General features: G+C 39.4%; 1 protein-coding gene across 2 annotated transcripts in view; it reads right to left on the bottom strand.

Annotated features, from left to right (window-relative positions):
• The window catches only part of SCFD2 (sec1 family domain containing 2), a gene marked incomplete at its 3' end in the record, with an annotated part of 198,070 nt that overhangs the window by 75,675 nt on the left and 97,342 nt on the right, over nt 1-25,053 (bottom strand). The window contains exon 6 of one of the 2 annotated variants that reach the window (XM_080344043.1): nt 22,394-22,651. The exons of the other annotated variant lie outside the window; for it this stretch is intronic. Coding sequence (XP_080200169.1) covers nt 22,524-22,651 — 128 coding nt within the window. Of the gene's footprint in view, nt 1-22,393; nt 22,652-25,053 lie in introns of those variants that run through there. 2 annotated transcript variants of the gene reach the window in all.

Below are 25,053 nucleotides of genomic sequence, written 5' to 3'. Positions count from 1 at the left end.
AAATACCAGACTTGTACCAAATAAAGTTTTGAAGGGGCTCTGAATGCAGAGAAGGAGAAAGCTAGAGGAACAAGGAGCAGAGCTCACAGTCTGAGGAGTGAGAGACAGCATGAGAACTTTCACAATGACATCACCCATACAAAAAATAGGCCACACTACTGTAAGAAGTCATTTTCAACTTGATCAAATATTGAGAAAGGCATTCTTAATATTTTAGGTAAAATCACTTTTCTTCATTATCAGAACATCATAATTCTGAAAGTTGCTATATTACAGTGAGTTTCTCTTTAAGCTACAATACTTATTAATTTCCTGTAAAAAAATCTGTGCTTCCACCTATTTCAAATACCCTTTAGCCTTGCTAATTATAAATCACAGAATATCCATCTCCATTATGCTGCCATTGTCATCACAAGATCCGCTCCTTGCTCAGCAAATATTTTACATCCCCGCCTGTTGGAAAACAGGACGGTGTATGAGGGCAAGATCACTCTGGAAAAAGCACGTCTTTCCTTTCCTTGTACTGGCCGCCAGACACAGGCACCAGACCAGGCTACACTGTGCTTTGGTCCAGTGTGGTCTTATTTCCTTGGGGTTCTGAATCATTTCCATTAAAAAGAAAACAAAACCAAAATGCACCTTCCTTTTATTCCTGCTCAGCTTTGGCATTTCTCTCAATGCTTCTTGCAGGATTGTCTTTGAGCACATTTTACAATAATAATCTTAAACTACAGATAATTCTACAAATATGTAAAAGTGCTGAGTTCAGATGTTCATAAAACCTGACTCACTAAATTCCTGAGTAAGAACAACAGATGTTTTCCATTTGCTTCTGTGCTACTGTATTTATTTAGCTATCCTTCCTTGTAAGAGCAAAATTCAAAATGAAAAGGGAATACATGGTAAAACAAGGCAGCAAATAATGAGAAAGGCATTTTTATCTGAAAAGGTCTCCTTTAGTTGAGTAGCTTTAATATCACCACTTATGTATGCAAGAAAACCTCTAACACATTGAACTACTGAAAATAACTGACCTTTTTGAAATTCTTTAAGAACAAACATTAAAATAATGGAGTAAAACCACTCTTTTCTTCCATAAAGCAAAAACAAGACTGTAAGTTGGATTTGACACATTATCTGTGTGTTTTTAGCTTACAGCAAGGTCAACATCAACTGAAATGAAATGATGAATCCTGGGTGGGGGGTGGGAATTGTGTAAAGGAATCTGGCCCAGCTATCTGTGGTTAAAGCAATTTAATTACTTAAGGGTGTTGTGTAGTCAGTCAGTCTCTACAGCATGGACTAGCAATCAATTATTTCCCTTCATGGCATTTTATCTTGCATTTTTGTATTTTGGTATAAAAGAAAACATAGTTACTGCACTAACATTTTTCGAGTGATATATTAAGCATTTTTGACATGCTTAGAAAAGCATGAACATAAATAAGTTTGCTATTGCCATAAATATAAATTAAGTGAATTTTGATTATACAAAGAAGTTTGTTTCAATGATATATTTTGATTAACTCAAAATAGGCCCCACTTAAAGCTCTGGGCTCATATGCAAAATATTCCTGAAGGCTTCTTACATACACACTCTTCCCAGGGTCTAGAAATAAAGCCTTCCTTGCCTCTCTTCACCTCCAGCTCAGCCTCTGCTACCGCACCCTCTCATCCATGTAGCTCTGCCATTGCCAAGGTCTGGAGGAGGCATGGGAAAGGGGCCGCTCTGTGTGGAGCGGCTGGGAGCTCACCCAGCACGTAATTGCTCCTGAGCGCTGTGCTCTGCTCCCAGGCTCCCTCTCTTCGGCCAGCAGGGTGGTCGGATCGAGCCCCCTGTCCCACTCGAGCCAATGAGAGAGGCAGCCAATATTCCTATCAGCCTGAGCCAACAGTTAAAAAATATAGGTTAAACTTTAGCAAACTGCAGTCAATAGAAATGAAAGCTGTAAAGCAATGATACAATCACAGGGAATATGTCTCAGCAAAGACACATTTTGCAGCAATTGCAATGAGTGAATTATCTGAAGATGCATAAGAGCATCACCAGACACCAGCTACCCCAGTGATCAGGGGATAATGCATCTCAAGTACTGTCCTGTCACTAGTCAAATCTGTTGTTTCTTTCGTTCAATTTTTTCTCAGGTGAAGCAACACCTGGCACAACCACTAACATCAAAACACAACCAGCACTGAAAATGAAGACGCATGTCTGGTTTGGATGTGCTAAATAGAGAAGTGCTTGGTTGCCAAGTGTGTGCTGAGTTTTTTGGTGCTTCCATTTTACAGCACAGTTATCTCAAGTATTGTGGGATTCATGGTACTTGACACTGAATAAGAGAGAAACATCACAAAAAGTAAACTCTCATTCTATCATAGGAAACATTTAAGAGTAACTTTACCTAGATTTATGGATTTATAAAGAGTTGAACTGCACAGAATCACCCAAAGCTTTGCCTTAGAGTATCATGCATGTTTTACGTTTAGCTTAGAATATCTACAAAAGAGAAGTCACTGATCTATCCTGAACAGTAACATCAAATAGAATGAAAGGAGATAGATATTACTATTTTAAAAACTCCTAAAATATTCCACAAGGATGAACATTTGAGCTGAAACCTGACCTTGCATATTAGTACACAAAGCATCATCCTGAAATCTGCCACTAGAAAGAGGCATTCACGTTATCGAAATTAATGGCAGATTAACATTATAGCACCAGCTGTCAGAAACTGAAGGTGTTTGAGTCAAATTTTATATCACTTCCATCTTCTTTTCATGCCATGGGAACATCTGAGGGCTAAACACTGAACTTCTATTTTCATCTTTATGCAAGATACTATCGCTGGCAAAGCTGGAGCAAAAAGAAAACTCCTCTTATAACCTCAATTTAACTTCAGACGGATGTGCATGGTACAAAGCCAGTGAAGTGATAAATAGTTTCTGGCAGCTCACCCTTCCTACCTTGAGTAGTGTTACAGTTCATCACTGGGGCTGGCCATTCAGCACAGGAAACAGGGGAAGCAGTGTGGTGTTGTCTCAGGCTATATTCACAGATACTTCATAGAAATCCTTGGCAAATAGTCAGCAAGTACTAAAAAGCATAAAAAGTGGCTTTATTTTGTGAGCAGATATATCTCAAAAGGATCCGCTAGGAAGCCCAGGAGAGGGGAAGCCTAGGCTGGGGTTAAAATAGCTGGTTTATTCACTCCTTCACAGAGCACAATAGCTTTACTGATTCATTCCACAAGTCCTTTGCTAATCTTGCACCTTGGAAGTGAGTATGGGCACACATACAAATTAACATTTGCAGCGGGGGCATGTGAAATGGCTATTTCTCAAAGCAAGTCCCAATGACAACATTTTAATGGTCTTATTACTATTTGTAACAGCTTCTTTGACAATATTGTAACTTAAGAGCCCAATTCTGCAAACATTACTGCCAATAACTGGCAGCAGCAAGCTACTTCAGATTACAATCTGTAAGAATATGACTGAACTATAATTGCAGAAGAGGACCTTCAGTAATCTGCAAAGTCCTCACTTTCCCCAACAAAAATGAGAGATTAATTAAAATTTTGTCTCTTCCCTCCAATGCTAGCCCTAAACAAAATAACAATATTCAGCAAATTGCCTAGCAAGTGACTTGACAAGTGGAAGTATGGCTGATGATCTCAGGCTTTTCCCAGACCTCAGGCTATTCTTCCTTTTACCAGAGATTTTTAGACAGCAATACTAATTTGAGAAGTTAATTAAAAAAAAAAAAAAATTAAATGGATATCATAGGCTAAATGACACCTGATGTAATGCCACTTAAGCCAGTTAAATTGCTCCAGGAATTAACTGGTGTCCATGTGTTTAACATTTGTTATTCGAGCAAAGAATAAAAAAGGTGCCAAACTTCTTGACACTTTCTTTCTAATTAAACCAACCATAGTGTGAGCCTTTACATCTGCAGGATTCCTCATGGAAAGCATGGATCATGTACAGCATAATGAATATCAAATGCAGCAAAAGCGCACAATAACCTTTGTTGTGCAGAACTTAGGAATTGGTTGTTCATTTGTAAAATATCTGACTCTTCTCCCCTTCACAAAACCGAGACTTGTCTTTTGCACTGAAAATTACAATTAAGTGAATGAAAAGTAAATAAATTTACTCCTCCCCAAAAAAAAACCAAACCAAACCAAACCAAACAAAAAAACCAGAAAAAACCCCAAAACAAAACCCCAAACTCCCCAAAAACCAATCCTAACAGAGAAAAAATGCAGCTCAATTTCATGACAATAAATACTGTTCAATAACGTTCTTCTGCTGTTTGCAGAAGACCCACCATGGCATGGGACCCACTGCTCAGAGCCCCTGCGGTGCTCTGTTTAAGCAGATAGTGAGGAACACCGTGATAGGAGAAGTGCAGGGAAGGCAGGATTCAGCCTGCTTCACAGAACCACAGAATGGTTTGGGTTGGAAAGAACCTTCAAAGATCAGCTAGTCCAACCCCCTGCCATGGGCAGGGACATTGTCAACCAGACCAGGTTGCTCAAAGCCCTGTCAAACCTGGCCTTGAACACTTCCAATGATAAGGCATCCACAACTTCATCACTCATTGTAGCCTGAACCTTGCTCACTTTAGACCTCAGTGAGGGCAGTTTTGGAGGAAGTTCTACCTTTGATAGGGTGGACAGGAAAGTTTTGTAGGAGGGTGGGGTTTTTTGCCTTCCTGTGCAGGGAAACTGCAATATTGCCTGGGGACAGTAATGTTAGATATTCTTGGAGAACAGATTAATGGCCAGCACACATGTCACAGGCATGTGATAAATAACCATTGCATGACTACAACTCATCATGACACCCTCAGGTCTCTAGAATAGCCAATGTACAGGACTATAATGGATATAATATTTTATACAGAAATACAGATATACACAACCTGCCCTTACACTGGATAAAATACAATAAATAAAGTCATCACTGTACTCCTTTTTTTCATTAACAGACTAAATGAGAGCTGTACAAAAAATCAGTTAATTGCCCTAGGACTGCGCTTGCCATCACAATAGAGAGCAGTTTTAAAGTCGAAGGGGTAGACAACAATGGAATTGTACGCCTGGTAAATAAAGGATTTCATACACAATTTATTCTTCTTTAGAGACTGGAAATGTCATTATCAGCACGATCTGAAGTATGTGTGTCTCTGTGTGTGCAGATGCACGCATACGGACACATTTTAATGTTTAGAATAATGTAACTGATCACTTTCCAGACAGGAACATGTGGCTCCCTTTCTTGCTGTGTGTCACGCAGCCAAGCAATGAATCTAGACAGGCTTCCTACTAGGAAGTTTGGGGTTATTTTTTTTTAGAAATGCCTATGTTTAGAGAGTATTTTTGCAATAGAAAATGCCTAACTGGAGAATCATGACACTTTTTGAAGACAACAAATTACTAATTTCTATTAAAAGTCAGGTAGTGGAGCAATTGAGCAGGAAGGCACATGAATTTCTATTTGGTGACTGTACATTGCATGCATACTGTGCTGTTACAGAATAAAGTCTTCCTTCTGCTAATCTTCTAACATGATATAATTCACATATTTGAGAATGATGACAAGATTTGGGACACCCACAAACAACAGAAAAAAATTGCACCGAACCTGACTTATTTGGCTGATATTTTTGTTACTTCCAGCTTTCAACAGAAGTTAATATAAAAAAAAGTACAGTGTCATCCCAATCATTTTTATTGGTCTAAAAGATATCATTTGTCCTTGCTGATGCACATTTTTTAAGAGAACAGGGCACCTTTTCTTTGGCTTGGGGACTGGAACTTCTACTAAACAGGCAGATGTGGAAACTTTCACAAACACATGAACCATCCCATGTCCTGCAGCGATGGGTGGAGAAGTATACTGAAACACTGCACACGGCAGGTGAAACCCCAGCTCCGTATCAGTCAATGAGAGTTCTACCATTGGTTTCAGGGCTGGGACATTGTACTCCTCCCCCTGATGCTTTTCCTTTCAAAATAAGGCGTTCTGAGGCTCTCCAGTCTTTATTGGTGAGGTTAGTGATTAGAGTCTTTCACTGTTCAACGTACATTCCCCTTTTCTCCTAATATTTTAGCAATTTGTTTCAGTAACGCCTCTGTATCTGACATTTATTAGAGCACAAATCTATGTTAGATACTTGCTAGCTCATCAGGGCCAGCAGCAGACTACTCGAGTCAAGTTTGACAAACGGCCAGAGTTTGGAGTCTTTCCATAAATCATGACTTTGTCTTGTCAGTTGTTTTGGCCTCTGCTGTACAGCACCGCGTTTCCCGAGCAGATGGAGCCGCTCTCGGCCGCCATCCCCCATCTTCTCAACTTCCTGTGCTGTGCATGGTTCTCATCAGCGCCCATCCCGCCGAGAACACCTACTTCAGAAAGCTGAGATATGACTGTTTTTAAACCAGTGAGAAAATGGATGAGTATTTTCTGTGGCTACAGCATTAAAAAGAATAAATAACATACCTGCGTTTGAATGAAAGTTTTAACCACACTGAAAGCTATACATTGTTTCAGTTAAAAAAAAACCCCACATCATTCCAAGCTTCAAATGGGTTTAAATTCTATTACAGATTATTCAGAAACTTTTTCTCTTTTCTTCTAAAGATGCTTTTATGATCTTTAATTCTTGCTCACATAAATGTTATTGGAGCCACTCACATTATTAACTTTTGCATTCACAAAAACATTTATTAGTTTCTTCTGTCTTACAGTTTTGAGGGGTGATTTCCACAGTGGTGTCTAAAGTGACCTTAAAAGTTAAAAAATTCACCAATTCTCTGCAAAACCACCTCCCCTGCTGTCACAGTACATTACGGGCATTGTGTAATTTTCATACACACCTGCTTGCAATTCTAACAGCTACACTTCATACATGGCTTTGCAAAGTTCCTTTGTATTTCAGTGCTCTTAGAAGTTAAATATGTGGAGAAGCAATTTTAAAATACTGTAGATTTGTGGAATTATCCATTAAGTGGAAGTTGTAAAGACATTTATATTTACAACAGCCATGCTTCCTTACAGAAGTTTAAAGACAGATGTGTTGCCAAGCCCAGTTATGACCCTAGACAAAATTAGTTTGAGGAGAAAAAATGCCAGAGATTTACACTTCCTAAATCTTTCAGTATTGGGGTTCCCATCTCTCATTGCTTTGATGTGTGGAAAGGAGTCACTCCCTTTTCTTACTCCAGTATGTAACAAACCCACGTTGTGTGGCACAGGATCATTGCATGGGATGGATAGTTATAGCAGGCCTGGCCAGAAGATGTTGCACAGTCATGGCACGTAATCCAGGCACGCACACACGTGGCACCCATATTTCAGTAAAAGAAATCTCAGCTACGCGTCAGTCTATACAGCAACATGTGTCGTGCAGCCCATGCATGGAGAATCCAGTGTGCTGGGGATGTGCCAGCCCTATTCTGCATGCACAGAATAAACGTCCTGCATAGTGACTGCTGCACAACTACTGCTTCAGTGGGAAAGAGAAGAGGATGGCACCAGGCAGTGCTGAAACTCCTTTCTGGTGCCCCAGCTTGTTCTCTTGGTCCGCTCCACATCATACCTCTTAAGTCTTCAATTTGTTAAGTCATTAAGAAGGGAGGTCCCAATTACACAGACCTTGGCAGTGAGGCAGACTCCAAACATCCATTCTTAAAGAGAGACTGAGACACACCATCATTGCTTGAGCCAGAGCCATGAAGATGGAAATGGACAGAGAGCATGCTTGGCAGACTTTGCAACTATTCTGCAGACTAATCCATTTGGTTCATCCCACTTTACAACTGCTCTGAACAACATATTTTGGAGTGCTGCATTTCCCAGTGCTGTGACTGATGCTAGCAGGGATGGGAAGCAGGAATTCCTCAGGAGTGATGAGAAGACTCCAGGAGCCTTTCTCTGTGCAGAGGGCATGGAGCTGCCTCTGAAGTTCCAGGGAATGAGAAGGGGATGTGGGAAGCTCTCAATCACCTGTTTGAAACTGGTTTAGATACTGCTGGTGAATAAATCTACAACTCCTATTCAAAAACTCAGCATAGATTTAATTATAGGTATCTGGGCAGCAATCTTTTAATGTAAACCATTCTCATGGATGTATTAGAGCTGGCTCCATATCAAAAAACACATAGAGAAGACTTCTCCTCTGCTACCTAGGAAAGAGCTAGTTATAACTAGAAAAAAATCCCCCAGGAATATCCATGTGCATCTGTTGATTTGAACAGGAAGCTTTGATAAGCAAAAATGGGAGAGAAGAGTATGATCTGCTTTGCTGGGGAAGAAAAAAAAAAAAAGTAAATCTACTTTTATATCTGCATTTTAAGTAATATTTTAAACTATCCACCTAAAAGCTCAAAATGGGCAGTGTTTCTGTGTATCATATAGGTATACCCAGACGAGAATGCCTACATTTATTTTTTTTTTCCAATGTCTTCTGACAAAGATATTTGCTGTCATCCAGAAATTGTTACTGGTTTCCTACATTATTAACGATTGATCAGGATTATGCTATTTATTTTTACACCAGTATTATCAGCTGGTGGATGCAGTCAACACCACTCTTTGTCTGGGTTTTGCCTCACAAGTGTATTTACAGGGAGCAACCACCTTCTCTCTTTGTCTTTCTTTTGCTATGCTATGTAACTCACACTATAATATTTAGCACTCCCACCTAAGATCCCCCTGCTTTGCTCTCTATTCTTATTAAGCATTCTTCTCCATTTCATAAAATACATATGCCTCCTTAGCATCCAACAACTCCCTCCTTGGCATCCAGCAAGCTCTCTTGTTAACTTGTTTCAGCTACAGTCAATATTTCATGCATGTGGGTAAACGGAACCAGAGGAAATCTCCTAGCCCCAGTTCACCAGCATCAGTGCCACAGCTGCCTGGCTGTAATTAGCTGACATGCACCAGTACCAGGCTATAGTTCAGAATCACCTGTCTGTGATCCCTCGGTAATGTACCACAGTGACTCTTTCCAGCCAAGAAAATCTCATTATTAGTCTTAACATATATTTTGACCTATGAAATTCTGCCCCATTTCTATGAGGCTTTGATGTTCAGTTTCTTTCTGCCTGAAAGCCCACCTTCGCCTGTACTGACAACTCTGAGTCACCAGCAACCTACATAAGTGCACCCCTAATATGCTAAATCAATTTATGGGACCCTGCAACCATCCTGAGCAGCATCCTTTAAGAGCTTTGCTAGTAACCTCCCTGGATCCCCATCGCTTCTCTTGCAGCACGACCCACTGTCACTTCCACATCCATCAGTGCTTCATTCAAAAAGCAAAGCCTTAAAAATGCTATGTGAAATGTGCGTACGTACACAGCTATTCAGAACACAGAGATCTTGCAAATGACTTTCTAAATCATACCTGTTTTCTGAGACCTTTCTCAGGCCACTTTCTCAGGCATCAGGAACTGATGCTCCGTTTCTCTGACTGCTCTGTTGTGGAACAGAAACTGCACATAAATAAGTCAGTTCTAAACAGATATGGCTTTGAAGAGACACTTCTCAAAACTGATCTAGCTGGCAGATACTGAAAGAATTACTACTTCAGCCATACTAAATACTAAATGCACCCTAAAAAACTAAACAGAAATATACACTTCTGGAAAGTGGTATAAACTACCAGATTGTTATCAGGGAGGAAGAAAGTTATCTAGAAGTGTCATTTATACTGACTTGAGAACGGTTATCGGGAATAAACAACGCCAGATCTGTTGCAGAACAAGCATATCCTGTTGAGGAAAGCTATATAAGGAAGATTCTGTGCTCCAGCCACAGAGGCTATATTATCAACTCTTTACAGCGCACTTGAAATACAGCCCTGTGTAGTTCTGGTTTGAAAGCTTCTGAAAACCTATTGAAATGAAGGGCAGGGAGAGCTGAAGAGGCATCTTAATTAAACAGATTTGAAAAAATATCCTTCTTCCTTCAAATCATTAATGGACAAAGCAACCAGGCATTCATACTTCAGCAAGAGTAAAATACTCAGGAGTTTTATTTCAGCTATGACCCTAGGAACTTGGTCCTTTCACCTTGGTGCTGTAGAAATATTTTGAGTATGCTTTCATTTCTTGTAAAAACATAACAGGAAAAAAAAGCAAGAAAAAAGTCTCTTCAAATGCCTGCCAACGTGCCTAACACTTCGGCTTCATAAAGCAGCTTTCCTACTGCAAGGGTTTGCAAGAAACCACACAGGGACTTGCAGTAATCAGCTTATGGTGTCATCTGCTTGGTGTAATAAGACAGAGTACAAGGTAAGCTTACTATGTGGAAAGAGTAGAAGATAGGACCCAACTAATGGAAGCAAATAGCAACAGCCTGAGCAGTACAGAATTCTCAAACCTTCATGACTTGGAGGGTTTGGCAAGGCCACCTAGAACCAAGGACGATGCCTGCCTGAGAGAGCAGAATCCATCACTGTCCAAGCACCCCACAGTAAACACGAGCCTCCCAGAACAAATTTGGTGCCAAAAAGGAGACTTTACATCCAAGTCCACACTCAAAATTACAGCAGCAATTACTATCGATGCATTTTACCCTTCAAGGTGGAAAAGCACTTTGAAGGAGAACATTAATATTTGCACTCAGATATAACAGGAATGCAGAGTTCACAGCAGTTTCTCAGCGACACACCAGGCAATGGTTAAGGCAAGCCTTTTGAATCCTGCTTTGGTTCTTACCTTTTCAAGTACATTCGAAGTTGTGCCCAGTTACCTATCAGATGCTGTCTAACCTCGTCACATGGCTGTCAGGAGAAAACTCTTCCCCCTCTCCAGGCAAGCTGGTCTTGAGGAGATATGTTCATAAACATAAGTCTACATAAAAATGAACCCTGATGTAACAATCTCTGAAAAATAACAGTGCACTTGAACTTTTGATGTAAAAAAAAAAGTTGCAACATCTTAAATCCTGAATGAGAACTCCAGCCAGGAGGTTTGTAAATACTGTTTAGGTGACCTGTGACATGAAGCAGATCAGAGGATTACTGGAAGAGGAGTATCCTTTGAAGTGTCCTACTGTGAAATATGGCACTTTTATTTCTATTTCTACCACATCATCACTACTAATAGAATGTATTTCATCTATATCTCTGATATAATTCAACTTCATTTTTTTTTATTTTGTTCTGGTATTTGAGGTTTTTTTTCTTTTTACTATCTTTAAAAATGTGACACCTGACCATCTCAAATACCAGCCTGTGCTCCCTGCAACGTGGTTGTTTGTGATCCGATCCTGCAAAGTCTGCTCGGGCAAGAGCATGAGAAAGGAATCTAGTGTTAGACCCTGCCTTTGCAGAATCATCTCTTCCAGCCAGGGGTGGACTTCCCAGGGTACGTATCTTCATGAAGGTACATGAAGGTACATATGTGCACCATGCAACTGCGTGTTTTGTGGGTTCACATCAGAAAATGAATGCAAAAGCTACACGTGAAATAACATCTCCATTGATGGCATTTAAACTGTCTGTCACTTTAATGTCAGCATCCGTTTGTCACAGGCAAATAAGAACTCTGAACAAAACTCTTCATACAAAAACTCATGGTTTAGACTTTTTTTTTTTCCCCATGTCTGTTCCAAACTTTTGCAGATAACCCCAGCTCCTTACATGATCTTTGGCTATTCACTTCCCGTTGCTTCATTTCTGTACCTTTCCTATTCATTTATGACAAGAGTGGCATATAATAAAGAGAACGATAATGCAATTTGTAGATGTCAAAATAATAGCCTCAAAAAAGATGTTAATATTAAATTCATGTATCTGACAACTGCTATACAGGCTTAAAACATACAGCTAATCCATTTTCACTGGAGAGAGGACAAAGGGAGAGTTATGTACTCCTTCCAACGCTTGCCGCCTTGCATTTGTTCGCAGAAAAGTTCTGCAACCTGTTTTCCAACTGCATAAGATTTTTCTGGAAATTAGCAAGATCTTTGATTTTTCTGGAAGTTATCACAATCCTTCTGGATTTACAAGCAGAATAAAGTGAAGAGTATATTGAATAGCTCCCTCCTCCTCCCCTGGCGATGTGAGAACACCTGATGATCCAGGTCCCTGACGACTGCCCTCCTTCCATCAGGAGGAGCAGCAATTTATCTAAAGTGCTGTTAAAATCTGGGGTGAGCTTGTGTCTGGGTCACCGCTGCCTCCTGCAAGCCCTGGCCCCGGGCACTGCCCTCCCCTGCACCTCAGAGCTTTCCTGCCTGTGCCACAGGGCTCAGCAGCAACCTCCTCCTCCTGCACTCACACTTCTCTCTCCAGCACTTCACTGTTTGTGCCAGTAGGAAAGTCAGGTTCATAATTACACCCACTTTCGTAAGTTAGGTGTGCTAATGGCCACGTTTCTTTGCTGAAGTAAATGTCAGGGAGTTATACAGGACTGTAACTCAGCTGCTTCCCGAAATCCTTCCAGAGACCTTGGATGAATGCCTTCCATCCCTAGTGACTTAGGGCAATGATGCTTCCCTCCCTGGTTTATCTTTTTTGCTTTTAAATTAATACCTCTCTGCTGGAAGCTGACCTGCATCACCTGCACTGACGGAGTCAGCCTGTGCTGATTTCAGAGATAAGAGGATGAATAAAAAGCAGGTATTAAAAGATTGCCTCCACCAACAGTTTTATTTAAGATGTATTTTTTTCCTTATTCAGATTCCAAATTGAGATTATGTTATTTTTTTTTGAAAAGGGCTATTCTTACATAATAACCCCCATTACTGTGCATTTGGTGCTGAACTTTCAAAGAACATCAAAGTACTGAACTGGCAGAAATCACTGGCTAAATCCTAGGGATCCAAGTTTTTTGAAGTATTCATCTTTTTGCAGCTGCAGCTTCTTCTGCAGGTGCAGGGAGAACATTTTATTTAAGTCAGTTTATTCATCTTGCTCAATTCAAAGGCTAGTTCACTCAAAGCTGAGAAAATCTTTGGTTGTTAGATACAGAGAACCAATTTCCAATTTACGGATAAAAACTAGATAGCAACGGATGAGGTCTAGTCAAGTGAAGCTTTTAGGACACGATGATCTGTCGGTTCTATTATTAACTGGAAAAACTTGCATTTAAATTTATCAAAATGTCCTTGAATGCAGGTTTTTAAAAGTCTTCAGCACATTTAAGGAAGCTTTGTATAACTGATTAAAAATAAAAACTGTCTGCAATTTTAAAATTTAACTTCACATTTCACCTGGACAGATTGGTACAGATTATGGGCAAAAAATAACCTATTAAAAATTGCAAAGAGAGGCTAAGCTACGTAGTTGCTTAAATAAATGTGGCTTCATATGACATAACTTTCTAAGGAACAAAATAAGCTTTACTATTGTGTTGATGCAACAGACCCTTGTGGAGCGGCAAAACCAACAGGTACTTAAAAAGAACAAATTATGCAAAAATATGGCAAGGACTTAAGCTCGCACATCAACAGTACTGTGGTATTGCTTTATAGCAACCCCATACCCTAGAATCTGTGTTCCTTAAGGGGTCATAAACGTGCCATACTGAGGCACTACAAAACTCCAATACAACTGGAAGATGTGCCTTAAGGAACCATTGCTAACTGGTTCTCCTCTTGCTCTATTTATTGGAGGTATGTGTTAAAAAAGCAGTGCTTTAAGTTGAAAGACAAAATGCAATTTGCGTCTAGACAATCTGCATTCCACTAAGTGTAAAATGGGGCCTTCAACAGCACAAGATATATCCCTGAGACAACTCTCGGGGGACCAGGGGAGCTCCCCCAGCACGACTTCCCGGCAGGAAGAGAGGAGAATGACGTAAGGGAGGTAGATTAGATTAAAATGAATAAAGGAGAGGATATAAAGATATAACCAGAGTCCTTAGAGACAAATGCTGGGAGTGCTGTGGGGATGGGGAGGGAAAAGGGAAGTGGGATTTAGCACCCATTCAACAACACAACTGATTGCTCATTAGGATGCATTTCTGCTGGCACAAGGAGACGAAAGCTGCAGGACCATGACGGCACCAGCTACATGCTGAAGGGTGACGAAAGAGGACTGACTTGACTTCTGTCTCCAGGGGGGTTGCCTGCTATTTTATTTCACCAACAGTTCAACAATCAGGGGAAAGACTGAACAGAAAAAGCTGGAGGATGCCCTAGCGAAAGCTATGGAATCTGTGAATTTGGTTGATAAAGAGCTAATCACATGGAATTAAAGCTCATGAAACAACTGGTTGTCCTGGCTGCCCAGCAGCCAAGATACCAGGAGGAGTCTTCACCCCTTCCAGCACCCTCCGGCACCGCAAACTGGCTCCCTCGGCCACGCTGGTGTGAGCTGATAGACAAGCTGCACGGTGAACCAGATCAGGGAATTAATCCAAGCTAAAAACAGCATCAACCTGTAAAACAAATGCTGTAAGCCACTATAAGTCTCCGCTGATCTGCAGTGACCACGAACTGTTAGAGCTTTTGATTATTTGTCCCTAGGCTAATAGCCAGAAAGAACTTCTGCTGAATTGTCCTACATATGGAAACACCTTTTTGCAGATATTCAAGAAAACTGAGCAATCATTTTACATTATTATGTTAATATTTATAATAATCAATAAATCATCATGGTTATTTCATTATGACCTTCTGCTTTGCTTTTCTACACTGACCTTTACATATGATAGCACTTGCTTATGGTGTAGGATTTTCTGAACAAATCATTGGGCACATAAGTAAGAACATGCACTATAAAGCTGCATGCACAATTTCGGTTACCAGTCAAAATAATCTGCCTCATTTTCTAAACCATAAAAACGCTTGTATTCGAGACCATCTTTAGAAGAAAATTTTCTGTTTCTTATAAATTGTGGAAGATGCCAAAGTCATACAAGAAACGAGCCATCTACTTCTGTTTCTCCTTGGTAGAGAAAAAACAGAAGCAAGACATGGCTAGTAAAGAATGCAAATTGATTGTGTGAAGGAAATTATGAGACGAGCTAGTGGATAAGGCTGTGTTTGGAGGAACATTTTCTTCTCTCCATCTATTCCCATGAAAAAATCCAGATAACAGTGACTTTCAGGCCAGTAACACTCCCTTCTCACTTCTGTGCTAATAAGTACCTTCCTCTTTGATAACAGGGTTGAGGAACAAAGCCTGTATTCATGGTGTTCACCTCTTCACTGATCACCAGCACTGGCCCCACACTCCACCTGACCCGGACACATGGGGGAAAGTGTGGACCCCGAGGCTCAGCTTCTTCTCTTAGATAAGTCTGACCTTCAGATGTCCTCAGTGATGCACGGTGCCCCCCCTGAGAGCCGCACGGCTTTATGATAAGCAGCCAGAAACCCGAGCTGAGATCCCCTCTGGGAGCATCTGCAAAATATCAGAGAAGCAATTTCTACCAAAGGAGCACTTTGTCCATGGTTTTCTTCTTCAAAGAATCCGCTGCATCGTCTGGACCATAAAGCCAGTTTAAAAAATTGGGCAGAACTGATTCTCAGGGGTGAGGAACACAAGCCTAACCAGTCCCCATCTCTGGGCCAATAGTAACAAACACCTTTTCAGAATGTCACCATCAAAAATGAATCCTGGGCACCCAAGACAAACAGCTAACCACTCATACCAAGGCACCTCTGCTACTCAACTGTGTAGAGCCTAAGTGAAAGGCTTTGCCTAAACAGTCCTCTAGCAGCTGTTTCCCCCATCACAGTCAAAATTTCTCACTGCTACGCCTTCTATACAGTATTTGATATACATTGGGAAAAATGTACCCAACAGAGGTAGGAGTACTGACCGCAAGCATAAGCCAGCAGGATTCTTTCCACCCTTCAACAGTAGCTCTGTTTTTACTAAGCCAGACACAAACACAGGGTCTGATTAATCATAGAATGTCTGAAGTACAAATACTTTCTATCCTGTTTGTCAAGGGAATAATTTAGAAAGGAACAAAACTGGAAAGCAGACAACAATTTAGCACAACGATATCCATTTCTTTCAGTTCCCTTTTGATAATTCAAAAATAAGCTTATGTTTTCAAAGTTAAACTAAACAAAATTAAATTTTAAGACCTATCACATTTGAGTAGCTCATACTTTTTCTTGTTGCAAAGCTAAAATTTAGCATCATACAGACAAAAACGTTTACTATCATTAAGGATTCCCACAAGGTTAACGTATCTGCCAAACAAAAGAAAGTGAAAGGGTTTGCTCTTTCAGACCCATCAGTGAAGGACTTTCCATTTTACCATCTGTGTCATTCCTTAGTTCAGACTGAAATTTTCTAACAATGTTTTTCACCTCTAGGACTATTCCTCTTCTGACATTCAAAAAGGACCTGCACAAAACAATCAAAAATTAGCCTCATTTAATGCAGAAAATTCTGCTTCTCTAACCCTTTGCAGAGAGAAGGCTGAAGACACTTGCCTGAAAAATTAAGCTTCAAAATCAGCTACTTAATTTTTTCTATTGCACATTTTTTATCCCAAATTAATTGGTTGTTCAGAGTATTTTTAATATTAGGGTATTATATAAGGGTATTTCGTTTTCCTTTTTTTTACTTACAAAATATTTTTAAAATTCCACTGGATTACTCAGTTATAATGTAACGATCTGACAGGGTTAAATACAGTATTTTGATTTGGTTTTTTCCTTCCATTTTTTTCCTCTGAACGCTAGTGGAGTAATGTTGCATAATATCACATATTTCCTTCTTTCTCCTTATTATGAAGCTTTCATACACTACAATACCCGAATTCCTAATTTTTAGACTATCCAATCTTCTATTCCAAGCATATTTTTAGGGTTTCTGATACAGGGTTTCTTAATTGTTACTTTCAATCATCTTCACTATGTCTTTCAAAACTTCTGCAGTATAAATATTATTGTTCTACTGTGATTAAAAGACTTTCAAAACAAAAATCAACCCCTTTTTCTTTTACTTCACAGATGAGCCAGTGTTTGCCCAACAATAAACTCTCACACTCCAAAATGGCATTTTATCACCCACCCTGATCTCTCATCACTAACATCGGTGTGAGGGCAAGGTGGCCACGACAAAACATTTTCCCTGTGGTCAGGTTAGCTGAAAGGTAATTGTAATGCAACAAACAGTCCAACTTTTCCCATGGGATGTTTATATATCGTCCACTGGCTTGACTGGAGGAAGAATTAGTACCTCAGGCTGTTGTTGAATCCATTTGGGTTTGTACCGCACCAGTTTTTATTCTGTAATCTCTTCTGGTTTGGATAGCAAACACAATAGTTTATTAAGGGCATGACCCAGAGCACGCTGATGTAAGTGGAAGAATTCATATTGACTTGAATGATCTTTGGTCTGATGCCTAAGTAAACTGAAAGACATAACCACTATTTAGTTAAAAATAGTAATGCTCTTGAGACCTTATAATGTTTTTAGGAGTGAGAACCATTCAAATCAAAAGACAAATTTTCAGCCTAGTGTTAAGGATCCTATGAACAGCTGCCATTGATAACTGTACTGACCCTTCATTACACTTGTAATGTGCATGACCTGCATACTTAGATACTTGACTGTATGACTTGCATGCAACCAGTGGGAAATCAGATTTGCCATAGATTTAAACAACAGCAAAAAGAGCTTGCGCAATTCCGCTTAATTGCTTACAAAGTGCTCTTTTGGCAGTGGTGTGTCTTGAAAAGAATGAATGAAGGTCATCTAATCTCTTTATATTGGAAAGTTCTTGCACACAAGAAAAAAAAAGTAATTAAAATTAAATTTCACTAAAATGAAGAAGAACATAGATTTCATTAATCTGTGGGAAAATAAAAGGAGATAGAAAATATATTTAAGGAATGTTTTTGGAACCTCCAATCTTAAAAAATATCCTAATTTTTTTTCATATTATCTTTCCACTTATTAAATGCTTTTCTACATATAGAAAGAATTCATCTGTCACGCCAGTGATGTTGGCATCTTATGTGAAACAAAAGCATAAATTTCCCACTCTGTGGGGAATCTTCAAAAATTAAAGAAAACTGTATCAGAAAAATCAAGAGGAAACCTTGCCTTCTGCAAGCTATTAAGTTAACTCACACAAGTTTTCTGGTGAATCAAATACAGAACTAGATCAAAAAATACTAATTTACTTATTGGTACTGTATGGTAAATGAAAATAAATTAATATTAATAGTTCATTTACATTTTATATTTGTTATTATTAGTTCATATTAGTTATTCAAAATCTATGCCTAAATCCTCTTTCAAATGAAAACACAAATTTTTAACATTAGGGAGGTATGATAAGAATATTTGATGAAATAATACTTGAGGAAAATAAAATAGATGCTCTGTTGAAGCTGAGAATATTCTGCAGGTGTTTTCACTTGAGCCACATTCTTACCTAGCAGGTCTGCAGGAGAGATTGTGCAGCAGCTCCCTTTGCCCGTCCATGGGTCAGCCCGGTCGCAGGAGCTGGAACCCACCATGGACCCATCAGGGGATGAGCCTGGAGCTGGGCTGCCCAAATAACAGCTGGGAGTTGGTATCTGGCAGACAGGTTTTCCTCAGAACAGGTTAAACGCAGCATATATTTTTTAAACCTAGCAAAGTAGTAGGAATAGCACAAAAATCTAGATTAAATACACACATGGCAAATTCTTGGTCCAGTTTTGCACTGCTGGTTTTTCTAGTGTCTTCTCTTAACAGCTCTGAAGCCATTTTGTACAGTGAATATGGGGACTAAATTCATCCCACTGCAACAAGCTGTGTTTCAATTCAACCTGTATGAAGCCTTTACGACACAAATGGTGCTTGTGTGATGGGTGACACAGTCTGTGATACCAATTACTATATGCACCAATAATTCAATATGGGACACGGTAGCTAAGCAGGTGCAGGTAACTTCTACGGCTGAAAAATAAAAAAGGCAAGCTAATAACAGTGAGACGTCCCTGTTTCAAACAAGATCAGGCTTACCACTAAATAAATAATTATTAATTTGAATTGACCATTGCCAGAACATTCAAGGATCATGCAGAAACCAAAATCACCATCCCAGAATAAATCCTGCAGTGAATGGGAAAAACACAAAGAAATTTATTTGGTGTCAGTAACTACCATCTGTAAAGAAAACCCTACATTAAGAAAGGACGGGGGTGGGGGTTGGTGGAGGAGGGGGAAGGAAGAAAAAAGACATGGAAATAATTGTTTAGTTACTATGAAGAGAAGAAAATACAAGTCAAGTTTGGAGCCTTGAAAGACTGCCAGCTGTCCGGGCATACATATTTTACCACTGAAGTATGCTTTTGTTTCAGAACAGTTGAGACCCCCAAAATGATGTAATCCCCAGTGGAAGACTGACAAGCTTTGAGATATTCCAAAACACAGATGACACATGAAATAGCAAGTAATCAGTGTAACTATATTGTATATTATCCTGTAAGAATCCAACAACGCAAACCTAATGCACCAGATAACAGCATTGCTTTGAGCAAACCAGGAGTAGAATGTCACAAAGATTTTTACAAAGAAGAAATCATTCAAGATGGACAATTATCTACATGGGTGGAGGGAAAAAAGATGGAGGGGAACATATGCCTTTTATAATTAGGGGTCCGATTATACTGTAGCCGAAAGGGATATTTTACATTTTAAATTTGATTACATTTCAGAATGAAGCACACTAATTGGTATTTCTGCAGTCTGTTTGAAGAGAACTTCATCTACTTAGGGAGGGGGGAAAAAAAATAACAAAAACCAGTGACCTTCATACCATCTATGCCTAATATCTAGTACTTTTGCCTCAAGTATTCATGGTCTCTTTTCGATTGCTGAAGCTATCTCTGGGACTAAGTGCTCCATGACTCATCCCAGTTTATCTCCTCAAAGCCAGGAAAGAGATACTAGTGGATATTAGAATCAAATAGATATTAAATCTAACCATCACAGCTGCTACAAGGAAAAACAAACCAAACCGCTCCGTCTGCCACTACAAGACTGGAAGAAGTTATTTGCACGGGCAACACACAAGACAGCACCTCAAACCCAGGGACATCGTGGGAGTTAGTTATGGAGGGGACATGTACAATGTAAAGTGCAGCAACCACCACTTACTGCAAAGCAAAAGGCACAATGCACTCCCAGTTCCTATCAGTCTGCCAGAAACACTGCCATGCTGGAGAAGCAGATGGTAAATAGGCATGGAAAATGGAAGCAAAAATAACAAAGATTGTCATTTCTTGTCTCATAAAACTGTCTGTAAATGAGTTTATATTATCACTTATACAAATGCTTGTTTCTCTAAATATATGCCAGATAAATGCGTATTTTCTCAACAGAAAAATGCTAAGACAAAAGAACTGAGAAGGAACCACCATGAACATAACTTAGGGGCCATGCACTTGGATATCCAGACCTTTACACAAGGATAGTGCCGGTGAAAGCAGATGAACTTTCAACATAAGACTACTTCTGAAGAAAGAAGGACTTTCCAGAATGTGAAGCGAATAGAAAGGCACAAATTAAAAATTATGAACAAAAATAAAGAAACATCCAACCTTTGCAACCTGACGTTTACTGATGAAAGCCCCCAGGACCAGTTCGGGCAATGAGCACTAAAGTAGGGTCCAAAATAGGGTGGTGGAAACAACCCCAGCGGACTGCACCTCCATCCCTGATCAGTACAATGTTTTGGGAGAGTAATGTGGGAACAGAGGGGTTTTAGGGAGCTATACAAAAATAAACGGAATGCCTTTGCTTACTGTAGTGGTTTTTTTTCCTTTTTAAAAATGAATTTGGTAACCAGTTGTGGCTGGAACTGTCCTATAGTAGCTTGTTCTGAGGAGCAGAGGAGATCCAAGAGTAGGAGAGCAAGAACATGGCATTTTCACCTGTGGATATAACAACTGGTCACTGAAGTCTCTCTACCATAAATGTTTGACCTGAAACAAAGAATAACTAAGGGCAGGAAGATACTTCACATACATGAATTCAGCAGAGGTGTGAGACAGCCTAGAGGAGGGAGCCTAGGGAGACCAAAGAAAGACTTTAGGAGGAGGTAGGCAAAAAAAGCAAGTGTAGCAAGGAGCTAAAGGTGGACTGGATCCATGTGGGTGATGGAGACACAGGGAGAAGAACTGGGGCAGCAGGCTGGAAATGAGGGCAGATGTAAAAACAGATGCACAGGGAGGAAGACGACATGGGTGGTGGGGGAAAAGAGCTCTGGCATGAAGAGACAAAAGAAGGTAAGAGAATATAGGCAGAAAATCTAAAAGTGAATCAATTATTCATAAACCTTAGTACCCTGATGCTGTCAAACACCTGCAAAGCCCAGGCAGTATGTCTACCTGGTGGTAAACACTTAGTCCATTTGGAAGAAAACCTGCTATCGCACTGATCCCTTCACTAGTGCCAGCAGCAGACAGCTATGATGTGCAGCCAAATCATGTGAACTTGCCAGTCAAAATAAGTATCATTCTCTACAGTCAAAATGTTGTTTCAGCTTTTAAGTGTTTTGTTTTCTTACTTCAAAAATGATGTTGGAAACATCAAAGGAAAAACAGTGAGTTCATGAAGGCAAGCACTCAAAAATTAACAAATGCCAGAATAATGGTTCCTCAGCATGGACAACATTAAGATATGAATGCAACTGATTGGCCTTTACTATTTCTTCTGCCATTTCTTCCTCACTTAGCACACAGGATTTGTAGGAATGCAGGCAGAGTATGGAGAAAATGGCAGAAATGGGCAGAAGAGGAAAAGATGATGAAGAAACTGAAGAATTAGATTCTCTCTCCCTGACTCCCAGTTCTCATATCTTGTTAGGTAAGGTCACCAGAGGCAAAGCTCTTTCCAAATGTTTATGTTATTAGGTTTTTTTTCCTCTTTTGCAGCGTCCATTCTAATAAGCCATCTTTAAGCTAACACATTGGTGCCTCTGCCATGTCTATATATTCTCCAATTGCTCAACATTTTAAGAGAAGAAAGGCAGAATTCCTGCCGGGACCATGGCCTACCTCTGAGGAGCCTCCTCAGGCCGCTATTCAGTAACAGCCTGGGAAAGAAGTTGTCACCCAGGTAGCTCTGCTTGGTGAACAGGCAGCAGCATTTTCTATTCTCTTCTCTATTTTATTTTTTTTAATCCCGGGGGCTCCATCAATCACACGGTATACACAGATTTGTAAAACAAATATGCACAGACAGCACCAGAAACAAAAGCGTGAAAAAGGAGATTTGAATAAACCAGGAACATTCACACATTATATCCACACATTCCCCATATTAACACAAATCCAGGCAAGTCATATACATATTTGTATTGTTTTTTAATCAAATAAATGTGTCTAATCGACTACGACTGGCTGTTGCCACCTCTCATCAGGCAACCATTTCCACAGTAATGTTTATTTTAATGAATAAAGTGGGAAATTAAAGGAGAATCAGACATCTGGTTTTAAACAAGTCTCAGTGATACATAATGCTTTCTAAAATTGTGTAGTGCACAAACATCACTGTTATTTACACAAAACTCTGAGTTAACAGAGTTCTCTCAATCCAATTTTACAAACATTACTTTCCTTGCCTGACGAAAGGATATCCAAGAAAGAAAAGGGAAAAAAAAATCCTTAGGCTGTGATCGGTGAACTTTCCTGTCTTGACAGACCGCAGTCCCAGTGTCTGCAAAAGAGAGCAGGAGGGTCACAGGAAAATGTAACTTGACCTGAAATTTAACCACCAGAGGTGACATTTACTCAACTATAAAATTTAAAACTAAACAAGAACAAATAAGGAGAAAGGGACTACAAGAGCACCTTCTCCATGGTGATCTAGAAATTTAAGACCATGAGAGATCTGCCTTTTACGTTTATAGTAATGGCTTGAGGATAGATGAAGGGATTTGTGAGAAAGTACTGATTAAAATAAGGTACCACTTTTGAATTTCTGTAGGACATGAAAATATTTTGATGTTATTGAAAACAAAATGGTCATAGCACTAACAACAGTTCTAAGGAAAATATTTAAATTATTTTATTTTAAAAAAAGTTCCATTAGCAAGGTTGACAGATCAATTAAAATATTTAGTCCTGCTTATCTCTTTATGTCAGAACTGATCCATAGACAACACTGCAACAGTTTGATCCACGGTTTGATTCATCCCTTAAAATTGAGCTCGGGACTGTGCAAGCAGGAGGAGCACTGTGTATTTTCACACTGATTTATACAGAAGCAGAATCTGACCCTTAAATTATAATATATGTGAAAGCAAATTATCTTTACTATAATGAACGATTGAACAGAAGACCTCCAGAGCCAAAATCGATGAGCCTCCAAAGCCTGAGATGAAGAGGGGAAAATTAGGTCATGCTGACTAGTGAACTGCATGGGCAAGTGATGTATGTTTAAGCCATAAACCCTGAGCTATTTCTTAAATTCTAGAAATCCTTTTCAACATGATTTTCGCATTCCTGTTTCTCCTATTAAAATGTTAAGATTACCAACACAGCAACAGTTTTGCAAGATAAAAGAGGGGTTATGATCAATAATTCAAGAAATTTATTTGGTTTAACACTGCGATAACACAGAGCTGTATGACATTTTACATCTGGGCTCGACTGCTTCTTGAAATACTGTATTTCAATGTATTGCATCATCATTAGAATACATGCAGATTGCTAGCCTGACATAGGTTGACTGCCCAAAATTCAAAGGACAAAACTCACCCTTGAGAAAACCTCATGGTAAGCACAAGAGAATTGCTACTACCATGGAGCTGAAGAAAACAACTAAAAATATCAAAAGCTGTCAGCTGTTCCTCCTTGCCGCAGTGGAGGCAATGCTATCGGCCCTTGTGCCATCAGATCAAGCACACAGCGTGGTATTTAAAATAGATACCAAATTGACAAGAATTATAATAGAATATCTAAAAACCTCTTACAAGAAGGCATTCAAATGTAACAAAGTAAAATTTTGCGATCTGCAGCAAACACCTTAACATTTGTGTATGTGTACAAAAGAAAAGCAAAACTCAAAAAATCACATTAGTTTTCTGTCATATGGGTGGTGAACACCAACAAGTCTTTTTTTTCTTCCTTTGACGGTTATTTAATACTTCACCATTTTTGGTTTCCCCAGCTGGGTGTGCTCTGCAAAACAGCAAGAATTTACTCATCATTTCGCATTATGCCAAAAGTTGAAGGTTTTGCAAGGAAGTGTCTCGTACGGAAAGAAGAAAAAAAGGATTTAACTATGCCACATACACACGTAAAAGTACCTTTTACGTGTTACCTAAAAGTTACCTAAAAGTTACCTAATTCTAAAGCAGCTTTTGTTTTCATTTTATACTTAAAGCAAAAAGATATTTGATATTAGAAGCATCTCCTCAATGCTATTGAATTTACATGCTGAAAAAGAATACAAATCATTAATGAAAATTGCACCGTATCAGTTTCCTGTTGCAGTTGGCTGTCCCGCTAGGTTGGCAGTGAGACAGCAGCCTGCAGAGCTGCAGCCATATGTCTCATGTTAAAGAAGCAAAAAAAAGACCTCATGTTATAAACACTTCAATGAAAATCACTATCCAGTTCAGAGCCAACTGAGACCAGGTGCTGAAGACAAAATAAACAGACAACATATGAAGTTAAAAAAAAAAATCCCCAACGCCACTGGGCTTCTATTTGGGTTGTCTTTTACCATACATTTTAATACACATCACAGAATCCAAACAAAATATCCCTGCATGTGTACAAAGCAGCCTGATTTTCTCACTTTTAGGCCCATAGCTTTTTAACACTGATTTTTAAGGTATGCCCCATATTTTTAAGACCTACAAAAATATGTATATGCAAATTTAGATATAAGTTAATCCAGAACACTACTTTGTCTCCCAAACAATTCACTAGTAATTCACTGTTTCCCAGTCCAGGAATCCATCCAGACAGCGACACGAAGCCTGAAGTCAGTGACTACTGATTTGGTTTGCATGTTTCCCACAGAAATGGGAAAAAAGCCTTTAAAAAGGCCATAGCAGAAAGGTACTGAGTGCTCAGAGAGCTCAAGGGTCCTAAGGAGAGCTGACAAAA

This window comes from Nesoenas mayeri (assembly GCF_963082525.1).
Source record: "Nesoenas mayeri genome assembly, chromosome: 4".
Taxonomy (NCBI): domain Eukaryota; kingdom Metazoa; phylum Chordata; class Aves; order Columbiformes; family Columbidae; genus Nesoenas; species Nesoenas mayeri.
The sequence above is the reverse complement of the archived record's forward strand: the minus strand, read 5'-3'. Positions and strand labels throughout refer to the sequence as shown.